Source organism: Trichomonas vaginalis, chromosome II (genome assembly GCF_026262505.1).
Source record: "Trichomonas vaginalis G3 chromosome II, whole genome shotgun sequence".
Classification (NCBI taxonomy): Eukaryota; Parabasalia; order Trichomonadida; family Trichomonadidae; genus Trichomonas; species Trichomonas vaginalis.
Genome location: NC_067204.1, coordinates 8734943 through 8761042, shown reverse-complemented (window position 1 = coordinate 8761042; position 26100 = coordinate 8734943). Strand labels below are relative to the sequence as shown.

The 26100-nt window shown below is 33.2% G+C and overlaps 12 protein-coding genes and 1 pseudogene across 13 annotated transcripts, besides 5 other annotated features; 11 read left to right on the top strand and 2 right to left on the bottom strand.

Moving 5' to 3' along the window:
• Nucleotides 1-488: 488 nt before the first annotated feature.
• On the top strand, nucleotides 489-5085 carry TVAGG3_0509720 (armadillo (ARM) repeat-containing protein family; the record flags this gene model as incomplete). Its single annotated transcript, XM_001583312.1, has 1 exon — nucleotides 598-5085. One exon carries the CDS (start codon nucleotides 598-600, stop codon nucleotides 5083-5085), a length of 4488 nt encoding a protein of 1495 aa, XP_001583362.1.
• Nucleotides 5086-5879: 794 nt separating this feature from the next.
• TVAGG3_0509710 (protein kinase protein) lies at nucleotides 5880-7211 on the top strand (the record flags this gene model as incomplete). The annotated part of the gene is made up of 1 exon (XM_001583313.1): nucleotides 5880-7211. The coding sequence occupies one exon, from the start codon at nucleotides 5880-5882 to the stop codon at nucleotides 7209-7211; it is 1332 nt and encodes a 443-aa protein (XP_001583363.1).
• Nucleotides 7212-7859: 648 nt separating this feature from the next.
• Nucleotides 7860-7880: a mobile genetic element.
• Nucleotides 7881-8588: 708 nt separating this feature from the next.
• On the bottom strand, nucleotides 8589-9735 carry TVAGG3_0509690 (aminotransferase-related family; the record flags this gene model as incomplete). Its single annotated transcript, XM_001583314.2, has 1 exon — nucleotides 8613-9701. One exon carries the CDS (start codon nucleotides 9699-9701, stop codon nucleotides 8613-8615), a length of 1089 nt encoding a protein of 362 aa, XP_001583364.1.
• Nucleotides 9736-10742: 1007 nt separating this feature from the next.
• Nucleotides 10743-12339, top strand: TVAGG3_0509680 (spectrin binding; the record flags this gene model as incomplete). Its single annotated transcript, XM_001583315.1, has 1 exon — nucleotides 10911-12179. One exon carries the CDS (start codon nucleotides 10911-10913, stop codon nucleotides 12177-12179), a length of 1269 nt encoding a protein of 422 aa, XP_001583365.1.
• Nucleotides 12340-12428: 89 nt separating this feature from the next.
• Nucleotides 12429-12731, top strand: TVAGG3_0509670 (uncharacterized protein; the record flags this gene model as incomplete). The annotated part of the gene is made up of 1 exon (XM_001583316.1): nucleotides 12433-12720. One exon carries the CDS (start codon nucleotides 12433-12435, stop codon nucleotides 12718-12720), a length of 288 nt encoding a protein of 95 aa, XP_001583366.1.
• Nucleotides 12732-13113: 382 nt separating this feature from the next.
• Nucleotides 13114-13240: a mobile genetic element.
• A 1315-nt stretch (nucleotides 13241-14555) lies between these two features.
• Nucleotides 14556-15646: a mobile genetic element.
• Nucleotides 15647-16082: 436 nt separating this feature from the next.
• TVAGG3_0509640 (protein ubiquitination) lies at nucleotides 16083-16484 on the top strand (the record flags this gene model as incomplete). The annotated part of the gene is made up of 1 exon (XM_001583317.1): nucleotides 16083-16484. The coding sequence occupies one exon, from the start codon at nucleotides 16083-16085 to the stop codon at nucleotides 16482-16484; it is 402 nt and encodes a 133-aa protein (XP_001583367.1).
• Nucleotides 16485-16963: 479 nt separating this feature from the next.
• TVAGG3_0509630 (protein of unknown function, DUF4106 family) lies at nucleotides 16964-17252 on the top strand (the record flags this gene model as incomplete). Its single annotated transcript, XM_001583318.2, has 1 exon — nucleotides 16964-17252. A coding segment is annotated over one exon (289 nt), but the record flags the coding sequence as incomplete, so codon positions are not given.
• Nucleotides 17253-17664: 412 nt separating this feature from the next.
• Nucleotides 17665-18412, top strand: TVAGG3_0509620 (protein of unknown function, DUF4106 family; the record flags this gene model as incomplete). Its single annotated transcript, XM_051236880.1, has 1 exon — nucleotides 17665-18412. A coding segment is annotated over one exon (748 nt), but the record flags the coding sequence as incomplete, so codon positions are not given.
• A 41-nt stretch (nucleotides 18413-18453) lies between these two features.
• Nucleotides 18454-18813, top strand: TVAGG3_0509610 (protein of unknown function, DUF4106 family; the record flags this gene model as incomplete). The annotated part of the gene is made up of 1 exon (XM_001583319.2): nucleotides 18454-18813. A coding segment is annotated over one exon (360 nt), but the record flags the coding sequence as incomplete, so codon positions are not given.
• A 604-nt stretch (nucleotides 18814-19417) lies between these two features.
• On the top strand, nucleotides 19418-20203 carry TVAGG3_0509600 (protein of unknown function, DUF4106 family; the record flags this gene model as incomplete). Its single annotated transcript, XM_051236879.1, has 1 exon — nucleotides 19418-20203. The coding sequence occupies one exon, from the start codon at nucleotides 19418-19420 to the stop codon at nucleotides 20201-20203; it is 786 nt and encodes a 261-aa protein (XP_051094703.1).
• A 362-nt stretch (nucleotides 20204-20565) lies between these two features.
• Nucleotides 20566-26100: part of a mobile genetic element that runs on past the window's edge.
• Nucleotides 20568-21870: a mobile genetic element.
• TVAGG3_0509590 lies at nucleotides 20648-21774 on the bottom strand (annotated as a pseudogene). The gene has a single exon. A coding segment is annotated over exon 1 (1127 nt).
• TVAGG3_0509570 (uncharacterized protein) lies at nucleotides 24831-25223 on the top strand (the record flags this gene model as incomplete). The annotated part of the gene is made up of 1 exon (XM_051236878.1): nucleotides 24831-25223. One exon carries the CDS (start codon nucleotides 24831-24833, stop codon nucleotides 25221-25223), a length of 393 nt encoding a protein of 130 aa, XP_051094702.1.
• Nucleotides 25252-26084, top strand: TVAGG3_0509560 (uncharacterized protein; the record flags this gene model as incomplete). The annotated part of the gene is made up of 1 exon (XM_051236877.1): nucleotides 25252-26084. A coding segment is annotated over one exon (833 nt), but the record flags the coding sequence as incomplete, so codon positions are not given.

Here is a 26100-nt window from a genome sequence, read left to right as displayed (position 1 = left end):
TTTAGAGTGATGATCTTTTCAAGAGAAGTCACTTGATTTAGATGTATCCAAATCTCTTAGATTATATTAGCTCCATAGACGTAAAATATTCTGTTCAAGCCTAATAGATATTAATTGAGCAAATTTGATCATTGGTAGTATATTAAATTAGTCACCCAAACTAGAAATTTGATTTGTCTCTTTATTGTAGTTGCATATTTCACTTAGTGCGTTTCTAATTTCTGAATGTTCCATTCTTGATAATATTTTTTCTTTTATGTTGATGTCAACTTTTCCAACAGCATCACTGAATCATAGGATAACAGTCCTCAATAAAGAGAAACCACAATATCTCTTGCAAATATGTTCAAATTTAATATGGCTATAGATATTTGCATGATAAATTAACACCTAATGTCAGACTGTTGTTAAACGCTATTTGGCTTAACTCAAGCCTATGGTGATAAAATATTAATTTGACATTTCATATCCTCGTATAATCATGATTTAAAGATTTTCGGAATATAACTATAACAGATATATTGAAATATCATTATTTCGTAACTGATGCAGAAGGTAATCTTCGACCTAAACAACCTTCTGCGTTCAGACAATCTAATGAACCCAAACCTTGCAATTGGTCGAAAGCTTCAAGAATTGAACAATTTGATATCACGAGGATACATGACAGACCAATTTGATCTTGAACCTACAGTAGTTTACTTAATAAATGCAAATAATAGACAGCTGAGTTTTGTAAATTCGATATATACTGGTTTAATTGCAGTTGCATGCTATAAAAACAGAACGCACATTGAATACTGGAAAATTCTGCCTCTTCTAGAAGATGAAATACAAAGCGGATCATTACAAGCTATTATAATATTCGGCGTATTTGCAAAACATCTCGGAGAAAAGATAATTATGGTTCTCAGAGACTTTATCAGAAAATTATTACGAATAAATGAAACAAGAATACTACCATTTGTTGTTCAATGCTTCAGGAGAATCATAAAAGGAACTGATTCATACGTTTTTGATGAAGCTATTGAAGTTATTGACTACATATCTCGTGGTTTGAATTCACCAAACAACGAAATCAAAATACAATGCATTAAAACACTTCCTGTCATCATGGAATCTACAAAACTTGGTATGAAAAAGCTTTTCACGCCAGTTGAATCTCAATTTGAAACAAAAAACTCAAAATTACGCTTTGCAATTGCCAAATCCTTAGCAAAAATGATTTATTTTACAGGCCAACAAAAGGATCAGACCGGTTTAGGCCAATCTGTTTACGATCCGAAAAAACCTTACAAAGTTTGTTTTTCAACCATTTTGGAGTACGCAAAGAACGAAAAGAACATTCCTTTATTATGTCATACCATGATGATATGGATAAGATTCCTCCAACCTGATGATATTTCAAAAAAGATTTCATTATTTACTAAATTTGCTTTGTCTATCGTCTCTTTGAATCTTCCATTACCTTATGCATGCACATTTAGTCGTACAGTATTTAGAGCCGTTACTTCTGTTATAGGAAGCACTTATGACCCACTTTTGTGTCATTATGTGTTTGATGACTCGAAAAAGGAAGGTTTCGGAATGATGAACACCGCGATTTGTCTTGATACATTGATAAACTTTAGAGCTTCAGCGAAAACAATCAAAAAAGCTGCTAAATCTTTTTATCAATTATTAGCTTCAAAAGATCGCGAAATTGTCAGATTATTATGTTCATTCTTTGTCATTGTTGGCCGTAGAGATCAAAAAACTTCTCAGATTTTGGTTTATTCTTTCATTTCTTGGTTAAATTCAACCGATATAAAACCGCTCGAAATTAACGGTTATTCTCGTGGCATTGCCATTCTTGTGATGACAAGTAACATTGCGCAAAGCAGTATATTGAAGATCCACGAGATTATTAAGAACTGGTTACCAGAAACCATCGAAAGAACAGATCCAAGATTTTCTGCCGCTTTATTATTGTGTACAGCTGTTTTCAAACGATCACCAATTGATTTTCCGATGCAAATCATCTTGTTAGCGTTCAAACAACTACCTAGATTATTCAGGAACGGTGAGAAGATCACAGAAGAGAATATAAACTTAAATACACCAATGAAATTTGGTGCGATGTTGATGAAACAAGTAATTATGTCAAATATTGACACTTTGTTGAGTTTACAACCAACAATTCAACAAGTTTCTGTTGTTGTTACACATAATGCCGCTTATCTTTCTTCTCCAACCTTGTTGTCTATGTGGCTTGCTATTAGAACATGCAAAGCTGCTTGGCATATTTCTTTGCCACAATCAATGTTCGTTGCTACTCCAACGATTTTGCAAAGATTTTATAACCCTAGTGAAAACAAATACGATTGGGGATGCAGGCAATGCAAAGATGATGTTGATCTATGTGAAGAATTGTATAAAACAAACCTTCCTTCGCAATACTACACAGTGTCAAGTGATAAAATGGAGACAATTTACACATTGATACTTTCCGATGTAAGAACACCTATGAGAGAAGAACTAATCAAGATTGTTTTGAGGGATTACAGTCCTTGGAGTGTTTTCTGTGCACACACTTTGTTGAAATCGACTTGTTTGAATTTGTTTTCTCAAGAAAAAGAAAAAGACAAATTATTACAACAAGTCAGATTAATGTGTATTAATGCTGTAACTAAAAAGAATTTCATTGGTGAATATATACCAAAAGAAAGTCTCAAGAACATGTTGAGTTTCACATCAACAGATGCACGAACAACTCGTTTGCAAGGAGCAGCAATTGCATCATTGATTCTCATTAAACCAGAGTATTACGATGAATTGATGGATTACATTGAAGAACCAACATCAAATCCACCATTAATTGCTGCAATTATAAGCGAACTAAAATTCCCAAAGGAAAGAGAAGTTGATGGAATACGATGTTTGTTAGCATTGGAGAGATTAATGGTTACAGATCCACATCCAATCATGTTCTTTGCAATGTTGCATTTGATAGAAATGAATGTGCTCACAGGTGATTTCGTTGGCCAAACATTCGAAATCCTTGAAGATGTTTCATTCAATGATGCAGTCAGGAACACAGAAACATTGTATTACTTGGGACAATGCATACAAAATATAAGTGGAAACGATGAAAGACTGAGACAACACGTTTCTGACACATATTTACACCAAGTTTTCAATAAGAATTTGAGTTTGTTACTTGGATTGGAGATGAAATCATCAAGTGACAGACAAATTAGTATCAAATACGACTTCACGATTGACAAACCACGTCCTATTCTCAATGCTTATTTCAAGTATTTGGAGAGTGCAAAAGATATTCCAATTATTTTGGGAATTATTCAACAAGGATTTTGTGATGGAGAATCGAAGATGAGAGAACTGTTTTTTCGATTCAAAAATGTCAATTTCTGGGTTTTCGTTACTAAACTTGTCATCATCAAAGGAACAGTACCTTTTGTTGGTACAAACATGAGAGTTTCTCCTTCTGTTGAAGTTATTCAAGCAATGATGACAATTGCTGACTTAATTACACAGCAAATCTTCATAAATTACCCTGCGAATCGTGATAAAATCGAAGATTTGTTGTCATTCCCAACAGCTGTCTTAGCCCTCAAAGATCATTCAGTTCATTCTTCTGCCTACAAAATGTTGAATACTTTTGTGTCGCTTTTTTGTGAAGTAAAAGACAGCAACGATAATTTAGAATTGAACAATTACGCGAATACAATACAAGATGCATTTAGAACTGTATTCGATGAAGGCCATAAATTGTCTATGGGATTGACATTCGCAATGTCTTATTTCAAGTTTTTGAAACAAAACGAATGCGAATTTACAAATGTTGCTTATAAATTTATAATTGATGCATCAACGGTAACAATCCAGAATGATCCTATTACTTTTATCAGAATCGCAGGAAGAGCGATGGATATCCTGAATGAACCAATCCCTGAATTACAAAACCAATTTGCAGAAAAAGTTGGAAATTTCATTACAAACGTTTGCAAACAAACACGAACTGTTTCAGAACTTGGTAATGAAGTTTATACAACTATTGCAACTTACATCAAAATGAAGAAAGAAGTGAACTTGGAATGGACATTCACTCTATCTTTACTTTGGGAAATGATGAGTTATGGATTCAATGAATCTATGTTGAAATTATTAATTTCTTTATTGATGAGAAACAAAAGAACTGAAAAGGAAATGATTAATTATGTTCTTTTTGTTATTGGCCGTTCTTCATTGTTTAATAATCCACACATGGATATTTCAACAATGCGAGTTATTGGAGAATTTTTAGGAGTTGTTGCTTCAGTAATTCCACGATTTGCTGAAGGATGGGAAGATACATGGGAATACACACTTTCTTTGAGTCTTTCAAGCTTCAACTCTTACAGGGCTTTAGCTTTATTGCTGAGATGTGGTTCTACACAACTTATTATGCAATTTGCTGGTCCTTTCGTCGCATCAATTATTCATGATGATATTAAGTATTGCGGAGCACTTTTGACACTTTTGTTTTACAGAATTCCGAGTTCTGTCATTGACCAAATCATTCCATACGTGATAAGAGGTGATTATGCTCCTTACGAGAAGTTTAATGTTTTGCTTCATATGTTGAGAGCAACAGGAAAAACGGCTTTGATTAATTTCGAAGATATTTCTCGTTTGACATCTTTCTTTTTCTTCGATGAAGGAGCTTTGTTTGTTGGGAATCTCCTTTCAGATGATAGAACAGATGTTTATGGTATCAATCTTCTGAGATTGGGTATCGCCGATTCTATATTTAGAGCGAATATATCTTTGGAACAACTTTCTTTAGTAACAAATGTTATTTATTTGGCAACTGTCAAAATAAAGCAACTGTTTCCAATTGATTATTGGCAGCGAGCAGTTGCAAACTTCAGTTTGAACATGATCATTACTCATCCTGATGCTGAACAACAACAAATTGCTCAACTCGTTCAGGTTTTGAACCTGATCGACAAAGAAATTTTGTCTGAAGCATTCAGAAGTATAACAGATCCTGAGTTGCTGATGCAAATACTCTTTATACCTCCACCTTCACCTAAATTTTAAATAAAATGTTTATTATAGATTATTATTATTATAATTCAAAATCATGTTTTTTAGTATATGATCAATATATTCTAAAATATCTGGTTTGTAAACTCCCTTAAAAACACCCAATTTCACAATTATTTTAAAAAACTTCTGGTTGTGCATCTTCAAAACAATCACCATTAATTTGCAGCATAACAAAACAAACTATCTGTTTAATATTGATGTTGCAACATAAGTTGACAAACATATTTCTTGGAGCTTTATGTGATTTATATAAAAACCCTCGATCAAATTTCAAAGGCATATTATATCTTTCTTCAAACATAAGGCTTTGCAAATATGGATTTCAAAACAAAACGATCAAGGGCAAGTAGTGTGATAGAGTTAGGAATATATATATATGGATTTAAGATTTGAGTGGTTTCGAAAAGTATTAACGCCAATAGATGTGACCGAAATTTGTTTTAATTTGACATTTCATTTTTAAATTTTCACACAACTGATGAACATTAGCATTAAAATTTTTGTCGGGTTCATTGAAACTTCAAATGTAATGAATTCATTGAAATGCCTTGTATAATTTTGTTTGAAGATAATCATCTGGATGTAAATCTTATTGATTTCGACTTTCACATTGTTACTGTATCATTTAATACCTATGAACGTAATTAAAGTTCATAGATTATTTCCGAAATCTTTGTGATCATTGATTTCCAAATGTCTAAAACAATATTTATTTATTATAATGACTTTAAAAGATATTTAAATGTTAATATGCAAATTTGTCATTTTTTAAAAAAAAATTATTAATGTCCGACAAAGACATTTATCCAAATAAATTCAGCGAACTGCGAAGTATCTGTAAATACTACATTGATTTATATAATGCGTTATATCAGCTGAAAACTGAAAAAGAAGAAGATTTAAACTCAATTTACAAAATGATCAAAACAGAATTGATTGATTCAAATAAACATCCACCACAAATAATTATTCGAGACATTTTAAATATTATTCCGTATAATAATCGCTATACAAAGTCATATTTATCCCTTGCCAAACTCATATCTGATGATTACCATGTCACAGATGTCAGAGATGTTGAGTCTATTTCAAACTTCTTGTTTTTCAAAGAATATGGAATCAAATTAAACAAATCGGACAATTTCAAAAAAATTAAATCTGAAAATCTCAATTTTCATACAGAAGATACAATTTACAGAGCAATTATGTATAATGACTTAGAAAGATTCATTGCATTCACAGAAAGAGAATGGTTTGATAAAAATCAAAGGCTTAAAAGCAGTTTATATCCATATTCTGAAGTAGGATATTCATTACTTGAATTGTGTTGTTACCATGGAGCAGTTGATTGTTTCAAGTTTTTAAGAACAAAATTTCAATCATATGTATCTTATAAATGTCTTAATTTGTCGTTTTTAGGAGGAAATCCAGATATCATGAGTGAATGTTTGAAATATCAAAAACCAAAAGAATATGGAAATTGCATGGACTATGCAATTATTTCACACAACATTGATTTTGTTACATTCTTGATGAACGAATACCAAATAAAGATAAATTTACTTTATTGTGGATTGCATAATAATTTTGAATCATTTTTAGTTTATTTCGATCAAACCAATGATGTTAACAAATGCTTTAATATTTCGGTGAAATTTAATATTCCATCTTTTTGCGAATATTTTCTATCAAATGGTGCAAATATCAATGAAAAATATGAATATGGAGAAACCGCTCTTCATTTTGCAGCAATAAATAATAGTAAAGAAACAGCCGAACTTCTTATTTCACATGGAATAAATATTAATGAAAAAGATAAAAATGGAAAAGCCGCTCTTCATTTTGCAGCAATAAATAATAATAAAGAAACAGCCGAACTTCTTATTTCACATGGAATAAATATTAATGAAAAAGATAAAAATGGAAAAGCCGCTCTTCATTTTGCAGCAATAAATAATAATAAAGAAACAGCCGAACTTCTTATTTCACATGGAATAAATATTAATGAAAAAGATAAAAATGGAAAAGCCGCTCTTCATAAAGCAGCATTTAATAATAGTGAAGAAACAGCCGAACTTCTGCGCAAATTTTGCGCATTTGAAAAAGTTTGGAGTTGACTATTATAAATAATCAAAACCATTAATAAAGTATAGCCACAATTGCAAAATATATTAAAGAGAAAATGCTTACATCTTTTGACTACTTTACGCGGATAGATTTTTAAACGCACAAATAATGCGCAGTTTGAATGTAAAATAATTTTTTTGAGCATTTTTTGCACTTGTAGGAAAACCCGATATTTGCACAAGGTGAAATAGCAAATTCTGCCATATTTGCAATTTATTTGGAAATACATCGAGCTGATTCTTCGTGCAAGTAAATTTAAGGTGATGTGAATGTGTTCTCAATAAATTATTGAAGAATTTATTTGACATTGTCACACAAATCCAATCAGATCATATAGCAAAATCGCATATTGATATCACCTTGATGCATTGTATATAACGACACGGTGTCGTCGACAACTAATGATAGTATTAAAAGAGATGACAATATCATGAGTTGGTAATAATCATCGATATTTTCCAATTACATTGAGAAATAAAAATCATCGGCGTCTTGGGGCATCATAATGTAAACTATAGAAATTTCAAAAGTTTACATTACTATTTGAAGAGTTTACACGCATCACGAAAGAAATTTGAATAGATTTCCCTTCCTTCTACACTTATTGTGTGTTTACTGGATAAATCTTTATGTCTTAAGGGTGCACTGTAGTCGGTTTGCCAAAGCCCTCAATTTCGATCAATTGGTTTTTTAGGCTAAACTTTTTTTTTCTTATATTTCCATATTTATAAAATATTTTTTATATTTTTTGATTGATAATATATCGCTATATGACCATATATCATATCCATAAAAATCATGGAAAAATATCTCCTAAGCCTATATTAAAGGGTGAATCCGAATCTAATTGTAGATGCACTGGATACTTCTCTAACATTTCAGATGTGGGTAATTGGAGCTTTCAATTAGTAAAAACGCCAGATGCAAGATTCATGAAATCCTGTGTTGACACTTGTTGCATGACGCTCCCTAATTGATTTTTTTTCATGTGACGCCGTAAACTTCTCAAAAATAATCGTTTTCATTCAAATAACTCTGCTCCAAAAAGCGTAGGGGTCTCAATTTTGTGACGTTTACAATTTTTAATGAATGAGCGAGAGAATGACCATCTAAAATACACGAGGTCGCCGCCTTCAACGCAATTGTAAAACTCATTATAGAGCCCTACTTTTCAAAAAGTTGACTTAGCCCTACGCTTTTTCCATAGTAGTTTACACTCGCATACATTCAAAATTGAATAATTTACACCATGACGCAAAGTGACGTCACGTAGAAAATCATCCCATCCGGGGAAAAAAAAATCTTGAGCAGAATAGAATTAATATGGCATACTAGTTAAAATTCTAACTCTAAAAAGTAATTACATATGAGTAGTATAAATTTTCTATATTTTATTTAGCATGAACTAACGATTCAAGTTGTTCATCCTGTTTCCAAACATTAATTAACATCTGCAAGAACTTGATATCACGAACGCCGAGTCTAAGAGCTGTTGGGCAGCCGTAATCGTCGCAATGTCTCACTGGAAGGCCGCTATCGAAGGCAAGTTGTGTTGCTCTCTCAGCAGCTTCTTTAGAATGTAAGTCTACGTATACATATGGAACCCATGTTGGTGCGTTTGTATAGATTTCGCCTCCATACTCTGTAAGGAGCTTTCTCATCTCTTCGTTCCACTTTGGTGTGATATCCCACATCTCCTTGAAGTAGTCTGTGTCGTGAATGGCATTTGCGAAGAAAGCCTGAGCAAATCCGTTGACAGTCCATGGAGCTTGGATCTTTGCGATTCTCTGGGTCATTGCTTCTGTGGAAATAACTGTTCCGAGACGAAGAAGTGGGCAGGCAAGGACCTTTGTCCATGATGTAAGGACAATAACTCTGTCGCCGAACTCCTTGATGAGTTGGATGGCAGAATGGTTGAACCACTCTGGTCCATAGCACATGACAAATGACTCATCGATGATGAATGTTGATTTGGAATCGCGAGCGATGATTTCTCTCATTTGTGGAAGGTCAATGAACTCACCAGTGACGGAGTTTGGATTGACAATAATTGTAACTTCAGCGTTTGCGTTATCAACAGCAACTTCTGTTTGTCCAGCGTTTGTAAATGCGCGCTTGAACTCTAAGTATTGGACTGTGTTTGGATATGGCCTCCATGTTGTTCCTGGCTTCCAGATACGAGAAAGAATATCGATGAATTCGGAAGCTCCATTGCCTACACGGATTTGGAATGGGCTGATTCCAAGAACATCAGCAACATGGCATCTTGGAACCCAGGCATCTTGATCTGGATAATGCTCTATTTCAGTGAAGACCTTCTTTGCTGCTTCAATGGCGTGTTGTGGCGGGCCAGAAACGTTTGTTGTGACAGAGAAGTCACATTTGAAATCTGGGCAGTACCTGAAGGATTGGCCACCATGGTAGCACTGGACTGGTGGGCGCTGGTACTTAGTAAGCGGGTCAATGCCGTCACCAAACATTGATATTTTGATTTCGGAACCTTCTCAATAGTAGAAAATTGAATGCCCAACTGGTCAATTGTTTAATCTTTTTGAAAGAGTTCTCGATTTTGAGAGGCTACTGAGTGATCGGAATGTCACATTTCGTTCGGAGCTTTCAATTCAGTTTTTCTTTAAAAAAATTCATAAGATTAGATTATTTGGAATGTATTATTTTATAATATCCCCAGAACAAGCAAATCCTTCTAATAAGAGTTTCATAAAACTGGCAAAACTAATTTTTACACTTCATTTTTGTACGCTAAATGGCTCTTACAGGCATTTAAATCGGGCCATTCCTATAACATACACAAATATAATTAATATCATATGGAAATTACCCATTGATTACCATTTAAAAACATGGTTTTGTTGAATATCTGGAATTAATCAAAGCATTACCTTTTTAAGCGGAAATATTTAAGACCCGATTCATTCTAATTATATAATTAGAGGCAAAGTCTCTTATTTTTTATTTAGTCCCTGGCGAAATTTCAAAAAATCCTCAAAATAAGATTTAACTAACTTTAATTATATGGATAATATTTTCATACACATTTAGATACTAAATATCTTTTTCAATTAAAAAATTAAAGAAGAAAACGAACAATCAAAATTTATTCCAACCAATAGTTATACTATAAATCAAAATAATGATCTTCAATTATATGGTAAATCATTTCCCCTTTTGAATCTTACAAATATGACCAATTTTGAAGTATTGTTCAAAGATTTTCTTTATGGATCAATATTTACTGAACATTTGTCATTGATTTACTAAACACGCAGATAGTTTCGTACTATAGATAATATATCTTTACACTATACTCCGAAATTTATAAATTTGAGTTATAATATGAATATAATTGCAATTCATCTTTGCATATGGCATTGTGTTGCTCTAATAGGAAGATATTATGCGTATCTATATTGATTTTAATTCAGAAATTAGTTCGATTTTTAATGAATTCGAAATTTTAATTAATTTATCGTAAAAATACATTCTTAAAAATTATATCATCTCTTATTTCAACTTTCAATAGAAAACCTCATTCAAAAATTGAACTGTTGACCGTTTCTTTTTCAATTTCTGATTTTCCGGAATATCTGTATGGCATAATAATAACAAAATCAACCGAACAAACGTACCTTGAAATTAATAGCACTTTTTTAATTTGAGAGCAAATTAATATGGATAATGATTTTGCACTTGATAAAATCTTGCTTGACCTAAAAGACGAGAATGTTAGTGATACACTCGGTCGTTTCGCACAAACAATTTACTTTACTCAGAAAGAAAAAATTCCAATAATCTGCAATAAGCTTGTTCCACGTTTGCCAGGCCGTATTAAATCATTGAATGCATATGCTCATTTCATTCACTTCCTTGCATGCGGATCTCAAAAGTATCAATATAAGAGCGAATTTGCCAGTGAACTCCTTGACAAGGTCTTTATGAAACCAGTACTTTTAGATTTTATCTATCATAAAATACCGATATTTGCAGTCTTACGAATGTGTATTGAACTTGGAACGTTTGATATCGAAGATATCAAAGTAAGGGTCCTCAAAAACTTCCAACTACGATCACGATACTCATTAATTATGGCCTTATTTTTTCTTCCTGAAATCAGGGATGCCCAATGTCAGAAGTTTTTAGCAAATTTCTTAACAGCCAACGTTCAAGGGACATCTTTAATAGGAAATTCCTTATTTCTAGAGCTTAACATGGATAATTTAGTTGCCGATGACTACGCATTACTCAAATCTTTTATAAAAGCCGGATGTCAACATAATGAGTTCGCCTTATGCTGCAAGAATGATGATATGAACAGATTGCAAGATCTCTCAATGATGTCCAACTTTGATTTGAACATGCGTATTTCCAATAACTTCTTTGAACACTGTTTCTTTTGCCATGCAAATCCTCCTTTGATTTCTTACGCTGCTGCATACGGATCAATCAAATGCTTTAAGTTCCTTTTGCTCAACAATGCCGATTTGAACATCTGCGATGATGATAACTTCTACCCGGAACATTTCGCAATTGTTGGAGGAAACGTTGAAATCATTCATTTAATCGAACAAAGAAGATTTGATGAAACAAACACTTTACAAATTGCATCACTTTTTTATTATGATGCTGTTTTTGAGTGGCTTTTAAATACACGAAAGATTAATGTATTATCAGCTGCATCTACTTTATATTCAGTTGTTCACACATGTGCTATTGCAAACAATTTCCACGCAATGTCATTAGTTCTTAGTCTTGGAGCAGATATAAATGCAAGAGGGAATGATACATTGACAGCTTTGATGCTTGCAGCATGTTTCGGATCGTATGAGACTGTAAAAATATTAGTAACAAACAGTAAAATCAATTTGTCGATATCAAACAGACATAAACAAACAGCTCTTCAAATTTGTTTATGTCTGTTTGAGAGATTCAAGGATAATTAAATTATTACGTGAAGCGGGTGCATATGCGAATGCATTTGATATTGAAAGATGGACACCTTTACATCATGCATGCTTCCATGGAAACACTGAATGCGTTCGAGAATTGTTGGAATTTCCTGACGTTGATGTCCATTTGAAGACACTTTTAAGAGAAACACCAATGATGCTTGCTTTAAGCAATTATCACATGAATGTTGTTAATATATTCATATAAAGGAATTTATTAGATCCAAATGATAAAAATAATATCGGAATGTCAGCATTGCATGTAAGTTGTGCAAAAGGACTGAATGATGTGGTTAAATACTTCTTGGAAAGAGATGACGTTGATGTGAATTGCAAAAATGAAATGGGACAAACTCCTATTTTCGAATGCGTAAACCAAGGCCATAACGACATATTGAAAATGCTACTTGAGAGAAAGGAAATAGATATAGATGTGAAAGATATTTTCGGGCAATCAATTGCTACTATGTTGAGGACAATAGAAAATAATAATGTTAGAGAAACCATAGAAGCTTATATTAAGTCAAAGCAATGATGTATTTATTCAGATTATTTTGTATTTATAATAAATTGTTTGTATGTTCTTATTTTATTTATTTGTTGTGTTGGAAAAGTATTATTTGCATACAAAAAGTTGTAATTCTCATTCACTTTTGGAGGTCCACAAATTATTGATTTCAATGAGAAAGTTTCTTCTTTATTTAATAAAGCACGCAATTGGCTTAATGAGAAAACATCTTCAATATATAATAAAGTAACTAATTGGGCGGAGAAAAAAAAGCAACCCATTTCATTAATAAAGTATACAATTGGTACAATTTTCATGTAACTCCTCAAATTAATATAGCACGTGATTGGCTCAATGGAAATGAAAATCCTTTCATAAATAAAGCACACTATTGGATTAATGAAAAAATTTCTTTTGCATTTAAGGCTGCACTTACGCCCATCTGACTTTGTTTCAAATTTTTGACAACTGGCGTGAAGCGTGATTGAAATTTAACCTTAAACATCTGAATTGAACGCCCTGTCATAGGGGCGTAAGTGCGCCCTTAAGTAATATGTTAACACGCCCGTAAAAAATAATGAAAAAAAAACTTGTTGTTGAATAACTATTGAGTGATACTCTCGAAATTAATTTCACAGGTACAACAAGTATATCTATTCCACCGGGGACGAATAAAAACGCAGTTAAGTATATTATTGTTAGAGAAGGATTTACGGATCTTCCCGGATCAGCTTTCACTGGATTTCCTAATTTAATTAATATCTCTCTTCCAGATAGTCTGGAGTCCATCGGAGATGCAGGCTTTACGTTTTCAAATTTTTTAAAATATTTATATCTTCCAAAAGGAATTAAGAATTTGAATCCATCAAATCCATTTGATAATGGGCCAATCGAATATATTGATGTAGACCCGGGTAATCCTAATTTTTGTTCTGTTGATGGGGTTTTATTCTCAAAAGATATGAAAATTTTATATCAATTTCCCTTACGCAAAATTGCTTCATCGTATATGATTCCTAACACGGTAAAATCTCTATACTTTGGCGCTTTTAACCGTGCTGCCTATCTTAAACGAATTTATATCCCAGATTCAGTTGTTGATTTGAGCTCACAGTTTTGTTATGGTAATGGTGATGTTTTAGAAGAAGTTGTTATATATCGATACGATCGCCAAGCCGCTCCTTCTATAGGTTCAGAATCATTTACTTCTACAACATTCAAAAAATCTAATATATCATATGTTTACTCTGCAAAAGCACTTAAAACCTGCCAAACTTGTTATTTCTCATTGTTCTCCAAAGATATATTTTATATTTTTATTTTAATGTAAATTAAACTTGTTTGAATCCAATAATAACAATAACTATAAAAGATATTGTAAGCAAACATAAAATTGTAATTTATATTTTTTTTCAAATTCGCAATAAATATATGCGATAGAATTCATGAAAACGTATCCTTTATTAAGAGTATTATTCATATTTTCGGAAGGATGCATTATATAACATTGAATGAGAGATCTAGGAAGAACAAATATTTGAGTTACTACGTAGTTTGCAATGCTTATGCAACCTAGATACTATACAATAGAATATAGATTGCATAAGCATTGAGCTTCTGATCTATAGACCACATGAAAACAAGTTTAACGTCAATCTAAATTTCATAACTACAAGGACCAAAAAAACTGATAGTGGGGGAAAATCCTATTAGTGCGATTATTTTACCCTCAATTTCCTGCTCAATTTACTTATGATGTATATCTAGCTACTGATTTACATTGTTCTCTTAAATGAGGTAGAATTATGAATTCTTTCATTTGTTCTTCTCATCGTTTGAAAACGACTTTTTAAAATTTTTAAGGGTCCACTGTAAAAATTGAAAGTCTCTCAAAATTGAGAGGCGATTTGCAAATAATCGTTATCGTCTTTTTTCGAAAATCCACTTTTCCTAGTGTTCTGATTAATATTTTGTGAATGGAATAATGAAGTATATGTTTTTGTAAGATGGTAATATATTCTATCACTTCAAATCGGATAAAAATTGCAAAATCGGCGAGTTTTATAAGGACATGATTTTTTCGAATTTTTTCGCTTTTGGATGCGTGTTTTGAAAAATAGATATTTTCGAATTTTGATTTTATCTTAAGTATAAGTTTTATATTAGGAATTTTTTTGACCTATTTCCAATCATTAATTCCGATGTTTTTTTAGGAATTTATTTGAGAAGAAATTAGGAATTTCGCTTTTATGCTATTACAAACTAATATTATGATGCATGTAGTTTATATTCATTGAGGCCAATGCCGGGATATCTTGCATTAAAAAAAAATTCAAAGAATTGACAATTAGATAGCACAAATTTAATTCTCTAGACAAAGTATTATTGCTTATATATTCAAAACATTATCCTTAGTTTTGATATGTTGGCCAAAAATTTTCGTGTTATTTTTTGTGTTTAAGCATAAATTATGTATTTACTTATGAAGGATAAGCATTTTATTCATTATCATAAAGATATACCATAACAAATTGATAACATTTAAAAAAAGTGTATTTTAGTGGGTATTATTCTGGCCAATGCCCATTTTTAAACGATTTAATATTGACCATATCAATAGCCGACTCAATGTAAAAATTTAGATATTATTTTTTTCATTATTCAAACTTTGATAAATTTTAGTATAATAAATGATTTTGTTTCGTGTATGATACAGAAATGAAAAGCTTAATTAATATTATTTTGCATTTTTTCAAGAATGTTAGAGTATATCTACATTAAAAAATCAGATTCGAACTGCGATACTGCATCAAATTGATGCATATCTGATAAGGATCTCAAAAGAGGAAAGTTAATTTTTTTGAGTTTTTTTAAGTTTTGGGCCTTAGTAAAACACCATCTCGAGCAATATTTTTGGGACGACGATGGGCCTTATTTGGCCTTACAGTGGACCCTTAATGGCAGAGGTTGATGATTCTCATTATTTATATAATGAGCTTATCACTAGATATGCAGATTATCAGGAAACTCTATCATCATTTATGCGAATCAAAACGACAAAAAATGACGAAATTCAAAAAATTTACCAAATGATTAAAACGAATCTACTTGATACGAAGATATTTTCCCCAGAAAGAATATATGATTTGATTTTTACAGCTTATAGATACAATAACCGATATTTAAAATCATATTGGACAATTATCAAAATGATCTATGAAGAATTTCAAATAAAACCATATTTTTACCATCAAGATGCTTTGGAGTATTTCTTTCATAAAGAATACAAATTACCAATTGATGAATATCACCAGAAAATTTTTGAAAAATATGAAAATGAAATTTTTTCATTGGATATCCATGAAAAGAATACAATGTACAGATCAATTATGGACGATGACAAAGATTCATTTGTTAAATTCATTGAAGATGAATTATTTGATAAAGATCAAACTCTCAAAAATAAATTCTATCCGGAATCAGAACATGGATTATCACTTCTTGAATTATGTTGCTATCATGGATCAGCTGGTTGTTTTAAGTTGTTAAGAACAAAATTCAAATCAGAAATAACCCCTGAATGTCTTCAATTATCATTTTTAGGAGGAAACCTGGAAATTATTAATGAATGCTTGAAAGAACAAGATCCAGATGAAAATTGCATGAAATATGCAATAATTTCAAACAATATTGATTTTATTTCTTTTTTGAAGAATGAATATGAAATTGATATAAATTTAGAAACATGTGTAGAATTAGGGATGCGACGGTTTTACACCATGACCGTTTAAAAATAGAATAATACGCCATTTTTGGGGCCGAATGGCGGGTACGAAGTAGCCGCCATTCGGCCGAAAGACAAAACAATATAAAATTATCGCCGCCCCCCTTTTTTTCTTTCTCTTTTCTCTTTTCTCTTTTTTCCCCTCTTTCTCTTTTTCACTCATTAAAAGTAGTAAGAGAAAAAAATAATATTAATTTTTAAAATTTTTATAAAAAAAAAGGTAGTGGGGCTTCCAGGCACTTCGTGCCCTCTAGCCCTGAAGATGTTTAGTATAACTTTGTCCGGACAAGTAAGGGTCTATCGTCGCTACAGGAAAAGTTACGGGCGTTCCAAGGAAGTATACTTTGAGAAGACTTTCCCCCTTATAGAATGAGATAGGACGGTTATTTTACAAAACTGACAACACTTTGACCGAGTAGTTTTTTGTGCTGAACAAAAAGTGTCATATAAACATCTGTCAAAAACCGCTTTTTAACTTCACTTAAAATGCCACGTAAGCTACGTAAGAATATACGTAAGAGGAAGAGAGCATTGAAACATCCAATAGTAAAACTGACACCACAACAACAGTTGCAACAACAAATGATGAATGACCCCACTATGTTGCAACAAATGTCAAGCAACCCTATGCTTTTAAGCCGAGTTATTGGTGCACAGAGTGGAGGTTTAAGAGCGGCACTTTTAGCGAAAATGGCAGGCTATGGTGGAGCTGCAGACGGAACAGCTTATAACCCTCAAAGTCAAATGAATTTGAGTTCACTCAAAAATCAAATAACAGATGTCAAAAAGTCAAACATAGACATACAGAAACAAATAAGTGAAAACGAAAAGAAACTAGAATATGACAGACACACAAAGAAACTCAATGAGTTAAACGTAGAGAAAAAGAAGAAAGAAGAACAACTGAAAGAACTAAGTACAGAGGAATATGCGAAAAAAGTGTCAGAAAAAGCAGCAGAAGTAGCAAAAATGGAACAAGATGTTATAAATTTGAAAAACCATACTACTCAATATAAAGTACTGAAAGATGAAGAAATAAAACAAAAAGCCCTGAAGACATATATGGATAGCGATGAGTATAAAAAGAAGTTGAAGCAAATGTAAAGGCAGAAAAACTTTTACAGTTGCAAAACCAAACCGTACAGTATGAAAACTTAGCACAAGAAAGTAAAAATAACGACGCAGCCATGCAAAAGGCAATGAAAAGCGCAGAATATATAAAAGCTAATAATGACTGGTTAGATGCCCAAGCCAACGCCAAAGCAGCCCAACTTATAGGGTCAATAAGGACAAAAATACAAGCGGATGAAGACAGTTCAAATGAAGCTTTAATGAATGCTGACTTTAAGAACGCCTTCGAAGCTCTTCATAGTAAGGTGAAACTAGTGAACGACTTCTCATCTGGAAAGAAACTGAAGTCTGAAGGTTTCGACAAAGAGTTAAGAGAAGTAGCACAAAATATGACGAAAATAACAGATGCAGCAACGAGACAGGCAGTTCAAAGTGCCTATGACGCCGTTAGAGCAACTGTTGTGGAAAGTCAAGAAAAAGAGTTACAACAGACCAAAACAGACCTAGTAAATGCTTTCTTAAAAACGAAAAGTCAGGTAGGACATTATGCTGCAGATGGAACATATGTGCCAGCTGGTGGAACTTATATACCAGCTGGTGGAACTTATATACTAGCTAGTGGAACTTATATACCACCAAACCCTCCAAGAGAAGCACCTGCACCAGGACTACCTAAAACATTTACATCGTCACATGGACACAGACACAGGCATGCACCAAAACCAACACAACAACCAACAGTTCAAAACACTGCACCACAACCAACAGTTCAAAACACTGCACCACAACCAACAGTTCAAAACACTGCACAGCAACCAACAGTTCAAAACACTGCACAGCAACAACCACAAACAGAGCAAGGACATAAAAGAAGTAGAGAACAAGGAAACCAAGAATTCTTAAAAATGCTTAAGGAAAATTATGGTTACCCAGATACTCTTGACTTTAGTGACAGATATAAAGAAGCTATTAGAAAGTTCAAGGAAGGAAATACTGACCCGAACCTATTTAGCTTTATGGTTCAGCACCAAATGGGATATAATTTCAAACCTGGAAAATACAAGCTCGCTAAGGGATATGATTTAATAGCATATCATCCAAATGACATGACTGAATTTACTCCGAGATATTTGGTGTCAGAGATAAATGATAATTCAACTATCTTCATGAAACGCGTAAAAAATAGAGACGGAACGAAAGAAGAAAGGGTTATGAATGCGGATGACTTAAATAGGGAACTTGTTAAAAACGGTCTCGGAATATATGAAATGCCAGCAGATGAGGTACAAGAAACTCCACAGGAAGAAGTTCAGATACAACCAGACATGGAAGAAATAGTTCAGCAACAACAGCTAGAAGAGCCTGAAGGAAACGAACAAGTCCCTCCTTTGGAAACTAACTTCACAGAACTAGATGAAGATTTGGAACAGCCGAAAAATCTTGACCCTCAACAAGAGTATGCGGAGAATATGGAATCTTTCCAAGAGTCTAAGAAAAATTCGGCTGACATAGTAGAAGAATATCGAAAAATGTTCGCCGACATACAAAAGACTCCAACATCAGATGAAAAATATTCAGCATAGAATGGAAGAACTGAAAGAAAGTGTACGCAAATACAACAATCCTTTTTACTTACGACCATATAACGTTCAATCTTTGGCTGAACTCGGTGAAAATAAAAGGTTAAATTTCACCAAAACATATAGAAATGAAACATTGTTTAAAGTTCATTCAGAACCTAACCAATATGGAAACAAACCTACTTTTGTTTCTGCAGACTATGGAACTACAATGAGATGGGGTCATAAAGCTAATCCGGATAGGTGGTTCATAAACTTACAACCACAATTCCAAGAAGTTGTAGACGCAATGGAAGTGAATGGTGAACCAGATATAGCTGGTATTTTCAGCGCGGCTTTAATGCCATTGAAAGATATGAAAGATGCAGATATTTTGAACCAGTATGAAATGAACATGGCTGATGGAAATATAACACCTGACGTTCTAGAACATTTATCTCAAAGAACTACACAGAACCATAGAGATGGTATATTTGGTGAAGAGTTTAGAAAGAAAGTTAGGGAGAGAGAAGGAAGAGAACCTATTGTACATGACCTTGCAAACGAAAGTTTGCAAAATGTCATAAAAACTTACTTTGCAGACAATGAACCGAGAATGGATGAATATTTAAGAAAACTCAAATGGACAGTACCAAATGAAATGTTAGTATTGAAAAACATGTTCGTTGACAAAATAAAACCAACTACAGAAATAAATGACGCAAGACTGAAACATTGGGTAAAAGCTTTCCCATTCACAAAAGATATTATTGGTAACATGGAAAGAAAACCAGAATGGCTACAAAAACATATATTTGGAAACGAGCTTATTCCATATGGACAAGCTCTGTTTGAAGAGCTTGAACCGGAAACTCAGGAAAGAGTCATGCAAACAATACGCGAAGACTCAAATACAAACTATGACAAAATCTTTCTAGGATATAGGTTACCTGAGATGGGCGACCAGAGCCCAAAGGCAAAAAGGACATGGGAAATTTACAACATACTAGGTGAACATGAGGCAAAGATGCAACGACTTGAAGCAGAGGGCAAGTTACCAAAAGCGACACCAAAGAAGAAGAGTAGAACAAAGTGAAAGTAGTGAAGAAGTAACTTCATCTAGTGAAAGTAGTGGCAATGAAGGAAAAAGAAGAGTTAAAAACTCAGTCAGGAAGAAAGTAAAGCTTGGTACGAGTGGGTTCTATTATGACACATAAATCCAACTATTCTATATTTTTACCCATATGAAATGTACGCCGCTCAGAATATAACGCCAACAGTTTTGGATGCCATGAACGGAAATGTTTCCGAATGGTATAACGAATGCGACAATGCCATTAGAAGGTCAGAAATAGTTCCTGGAACTTACGAATATACAACTGCTGTTTCTTATGGAAACGTAGGTGAGTTTGGAGAAGGTTCTTCAACAACAGTAGATATTGCTTGCGACAGGTTTCATATAGGGTGTCCAAAGGTGTGTTTAGCACAAACCTGAATACTGCGAATAGAAATAAACAAGTTACATATATATAAAGTTTATTTAAATATAATCACCATTGGATTCAATCACGCGTTCGCAGCGATCGATCCAGGCTTGAAAGACACGCTTTAAATCATCATGAGAAAATTGCTCAAATTGCTCTCTTACAAAATTTTCAAGATCATCTGGACTCGCGAATTCGCGTCCTTCAGCTCTCTTTTTTAGCGTGCCGAATAAATAAAAGTCAGAGGGTGCAATATCAGGTGAATAAATTGGGTTTGGAACAACTTTGACATTGTTTTCCACCAAGTAATTCATTACCTTATGACTTTTGTGAACTCTTGAATTATCAAAATGAATTGCAAACTTTTGTTTTTGTTGTTTGGATTTCTCAAACACATCAGAATTGATAATTTGAGTAAGAACATTGTCAATTAGATACTGAGCATTCATCGTATTAGGTTTTTGAAGAATATCAATTGCGATGATGTCATTCACGCCCCAAAAAACCGACAACATCATCATTGGTGTGTCAATTTTTTTCTTCGGGAATGTTTGCGGATTTTCATCCTTCGGGATCCACATGATTTTGGCTTCTGTTGCATATTGAAACCAAGACTCGTCCCCCTGTTACTAAAAAGCGAAACTTCTTGGATTGATACGCACCAATATAGAGAGGAGCTCTTTCGAAGATTGGACTCTAGATTTTTTTTGAACTGAATTAAGGTTGTGCGGAACCCAACGTGTATACGCTAGTTTGTAGTTCAAATAATTGTGCAGATAATAACTGACTGTTGTACGTGGTATCTTTGTCATCTCCTCTATCTTTCTGAGTGATGCTCTTGGGTCTTCATCTAGCGCTTGAAGAATTGCTTTGATTTTTCTTTGATCCGCAATTTTTTGTCAATTTTATGATGAGCGCCTTTTTGTTCATGAAGTGATACATCCTAACATGATACGTTACAGTGGAATAGCTAGGAGCATCCATACCGAAGCATTTTTACCAAATGTCTCGTAGATTTTTTACAGGCTTTGCATTTTTTTGCAAGAGCGAGGATGTTTTCTTTATGATTCATTAAAAAAATGAAAAAAATCCCGCCAAAATTTCCCGCGAAACCGCCTCTTGTCTCAAAATTCATTTTATATCCCGGCATGGCGCCAAAATACAACTTACTCATCATATACATATATTCATATTTTTTATTATATATTTATAATCAGCATATATCTCCTTTAATAGTCTCATATAGAGCGCTGTGCTAAACGCACCTTTGGACACCCTATATTATTTCTATTGACAACTCATTCTTATACGTGGAACAAGACATTGAAATAAAACCTTCTGCCAAGTTGTCTGACAAGAAAGGTTGCAATGGAATTTTCTATGTCGGATACCAATATGCTCCAGAAGTTTTCATGGGATATAAGATATATTCTAACTCTGACTTAGTTCAACAGTAACATGGGCAAACTATGAATGGTTCGCTTTGAGAAACTCAGTACAACCACAAGCTAGAGAACAAACAGACCAGTATGCAAATATTGAGAAAATAAGAAGACTTGACGCCTAACGTTCCAGGAGTTTATGTTAACCTTTCTGGTTCAGATGGAAATGCTGCCACTAAAGTAAAACTGAAACTTAGAGTTCCTTTGTCATCTTTCCTCATCTTCAGGTTTTTAAGATACTTGCCAAACTGGGCAGGAAAAATTTCTATCGAACTTACTCCAAGCAAAAATAACTTAGTCATTGCACCAACACAAGACCCATTCACTATTACACAACGTAAAGGGAACAAATCAAACGTCATTCGCCGAATTTTGCAAAGACAAAGTTGACTTAGACTGTTGTTTCTCAAACTTCAACAATGAAGTAAACTATTATTTCAATGCTGCTGGAACTGCTTGGGACCCAGTTAAGTTTACATGCGAAAAATTTGAATGCAAGAGAATAGAAAGCAGACTTGCAGTCTATATGTTGGACCCAGATATTTCAAATGCTTTAGCTGCCAAATATATTGCAGTTCCACTTATGTTCCCTATACACCAAATATCTGTCAAAGACTTTGCAGTGAAGTTGGAAACCAAAGTGCTGACCCAGGTGCAAGAACAGATATTGCTTTAACAACTGCAATGAAACATGCAGATACTATGTTGTGTACTGTTCAGACGAACTATAAATGACTATTCTTGTTTCTACAACCCCGGTATTAAATATCATATAAACATAGATGGCAAATATTATCCAAGAGAAGAATATTCTACAGTTGAGGATATGAGGTCATACAACTTGACATAGATATGCTATGAACTTTAACAACAATTTCACAACAACCATTAACCCTGAAATGCAAAGTTCTATTATGCCATATGTGAAAGTATGGACTCATACAGGAGGTCAAAAAACTCAATATACAAATGGAGACCGTTCAAACTTTTGGCTTGGCATTCCATTTGCTGACTCAGAAGACTTTATGGGTGGTATTTCAACTGTTGGTACTGTACAAATACAATATACTGGTGACAGAGACGGTCCAGATGAATTGAGAGCAAAGAAGTTTACAAAACCAATAGCACTTTTCACGGAAGATGCTCTTTTGAAGATTCGTTCGAATGAAACCTGCTGGGGCTCCTCAGATTGGCATAACGACAGCTTCCATCGAGCAGATTTTGGCAGCAGGTCAGTAAGTTGTTCTTGAACTGACTTCTCTCCGTCAAATATTGACAGTACGCCAGTTTTGACATAATATTGTATTATAAACTTTCCTTTAGAAATATCTGTAAGTTTTGAAGTTATATTTTTGTCTGCTTCAAGAACTTTCACCATTTCAGTTATACCAACTTTCTTTGCTTTATGAAAATATTTTGGTTCAGCAAAGACTGCTATTCTATAACATTTACCATTGTTTGTATAAAGAACTATTCTGTCAATGTATTTGTATTGTTTGTGTGTGTAAACTTTGTTCTGCTTTCAATTCGAAGAGATACTCGAATACGTCCATCTTTTTATTCTAAGTAAAATGTCATTTCCGAAAAATAGAAGCGTAAGTGTTTCAAAAGGTTTAATGGCGGTGGCAGATGTGAAGTTAAATTCACCAACTCAAACAAACAGTCAAAGTGTTATTGTCAATGTCAAAGACAGAGATGTTGAAGTGGGGAAACCATAAGGACGAAGATGGTATAACAATTGTTCCTGTAAAAGAACAACCAACATATCCTGAAGTTAGCAGAGACTTAAGTTCTGTTGCAGATATTCGAAACGACTACCAACAACTGAAAGACAAACTTCAAACTCAGGAGAAGATTTGTCAAGCTTTAAGTATAATTTAAACTTGGTCGAACACAACCCTGTAAAAGTGAACTCATATGTCATTGCACCTCATGAAGTTTTGAAAGAACTATTGAAACTTTTGACAGAGGCAGACGATATAACATCAAAGAAATAGAACCCGACATTAGTTGCTGTGGTGTTTCATATAATGTCATTGACAAGATATACGTTATGAAAGGAGGTGAAACGTTGAACTTAAAGTATAGTTTCCCAGACGTCATAAAAATATTTGACGACCACAACATTTCATTAAAATTTATTTGCTAAGTAAAAATGTCAAAACTTCTTGAAAGATGTTTGAAGAAAAATAATATAGACTTTATTTCATGTAAAGGACTTTACACACTTTTGAACGATATGAAAGACCCTTTTGTTTGTTCGTGTAGACAAAGGAAAGTTCTATGTCTTTACAAAATATTTGAACTTCTTAGACAGAGAACTTCAAGAAACGCCATGTGAAAGTTTAGATGAAGTTCTTCTCCACTTTCAGAAAAACTTTTAAATATATATAAATGGCAGAAGACATAATGGTTTATACTATTACGACTAAAACCTGAGTCATATAATTCTATAACAACAAACTTACAAAGTCCTCAAGGACGATATTGTAAACTAACCTTAAACACAATGACGACTAAAGCCTGTTTTGCTCTTTTGACACCAGAAGACTTTATTGTTGTGAATGGTAAAAAATACTCCTTTGAAGATACTTACTCAGATATACCACCAACAGGTTTTGTTGACTTATTTAATACTTTAAGTACAGGTGTAACATGTGCTGCAACTAGAGCAGGTTTCATTATGTTTGGATGTCCGACTGAGTTTACTATAAACGATATGAGCTATAATACAAAACTTATTTCTGGTTTTTACTACCAACAGTTTCCTATAACAGGAAAAGGTGTCATACAAGGAATGTCTATTCCATTGACATTAAGCACACCAATCTTATATATTGTTTCAAACTTAGGTTCAAAGTGTTATTCGAATGTTGACAGAAACTATTATGACCAAAAGATACTTATGCGTATAAACAATACTTTCTCTGCTGGTTTGCCTATTGTTCATTCGAATGCAGAATTTTCAACCTTAGTGAACTCAAACACTTTGGCAAGTATAACGTTGACATTAGTTGACGCAAACTTTGTTCCTGTAAAACTTTTATGTCCTATGTATTTGTCAATGACGGCAGAAAGTTTCGAATTGGAAGATGCAACTGGTGAAAGTATTGTATTACAAGAACAACTTCAACAACAAATAGCTCAAGAACAACAAATGCAACAAATGCAACAACAAAGTCAAGAATAAAAAAAAATATTTTTTTATTTTTATAAAAATGTACAGAATAGATGTTTCAGATTTTTATGACTTCCAAGCATTCAGAAATATGTGTCCATTTCGAGACTATAACAAAGCAGTCGAGAATTTGAAACGTTTAGTCATTTATGTCGACTCTGCCCCAGAATGTTATGTTATGAAAGAATGGGATGTAGTCTTTAACAAACCAAGAGCAACAATAGTTTCAGAACAAGAATGTAGACAGAAACTTAAGAAAATAAAAGTTGTACAAGTTGGCATGAAGATGTTAGATGCTTGGGATATCTTATTGTCAAAGTTAGAAGATTTTTCAGTTCGAGGTATAAAGTTCTATACACCTTCTCCAAACTTCTATTCTATCTTCACTGGATATAAATACGAACAAGTAGAATGGAAAGAAAATATTATAGAAGCTTGGTTAGACCATGTCAAAGAAATTATATGCAATGGAAACGAAAGAGTCTATGAGTATATCTTATGTTGGTTTGCAAACATCTTACAACATCCAAGTGCTAAAAATGAAACTGCTCTCATTATAATTGGAAAACAAGGAACTGGTAAGAACACATTCTTTACAGATATCTTATGCAAACTATTAGAGGGCTATTCGAATCCGAATATGACAAACTTAGAAAACATCTGTGGCAAGTTTAACTCTTCTATTGAGAATATGAAACTTATAGTTTGCAATGAACTTCAAAGTATAGATACAACAAAAGTTTTGAACTCAGATGCTTTGAAGAGTCTTATAACAGACAAAGTTGGAGTTGTTGAAAGAAAGTATAAAGACCAAAGAGTTTGTGAAAATGTTGCAAACTTCATTATGGTTTCAAACAATGTTGTTCCGATGAAGTTAGAAAGTTCTGAC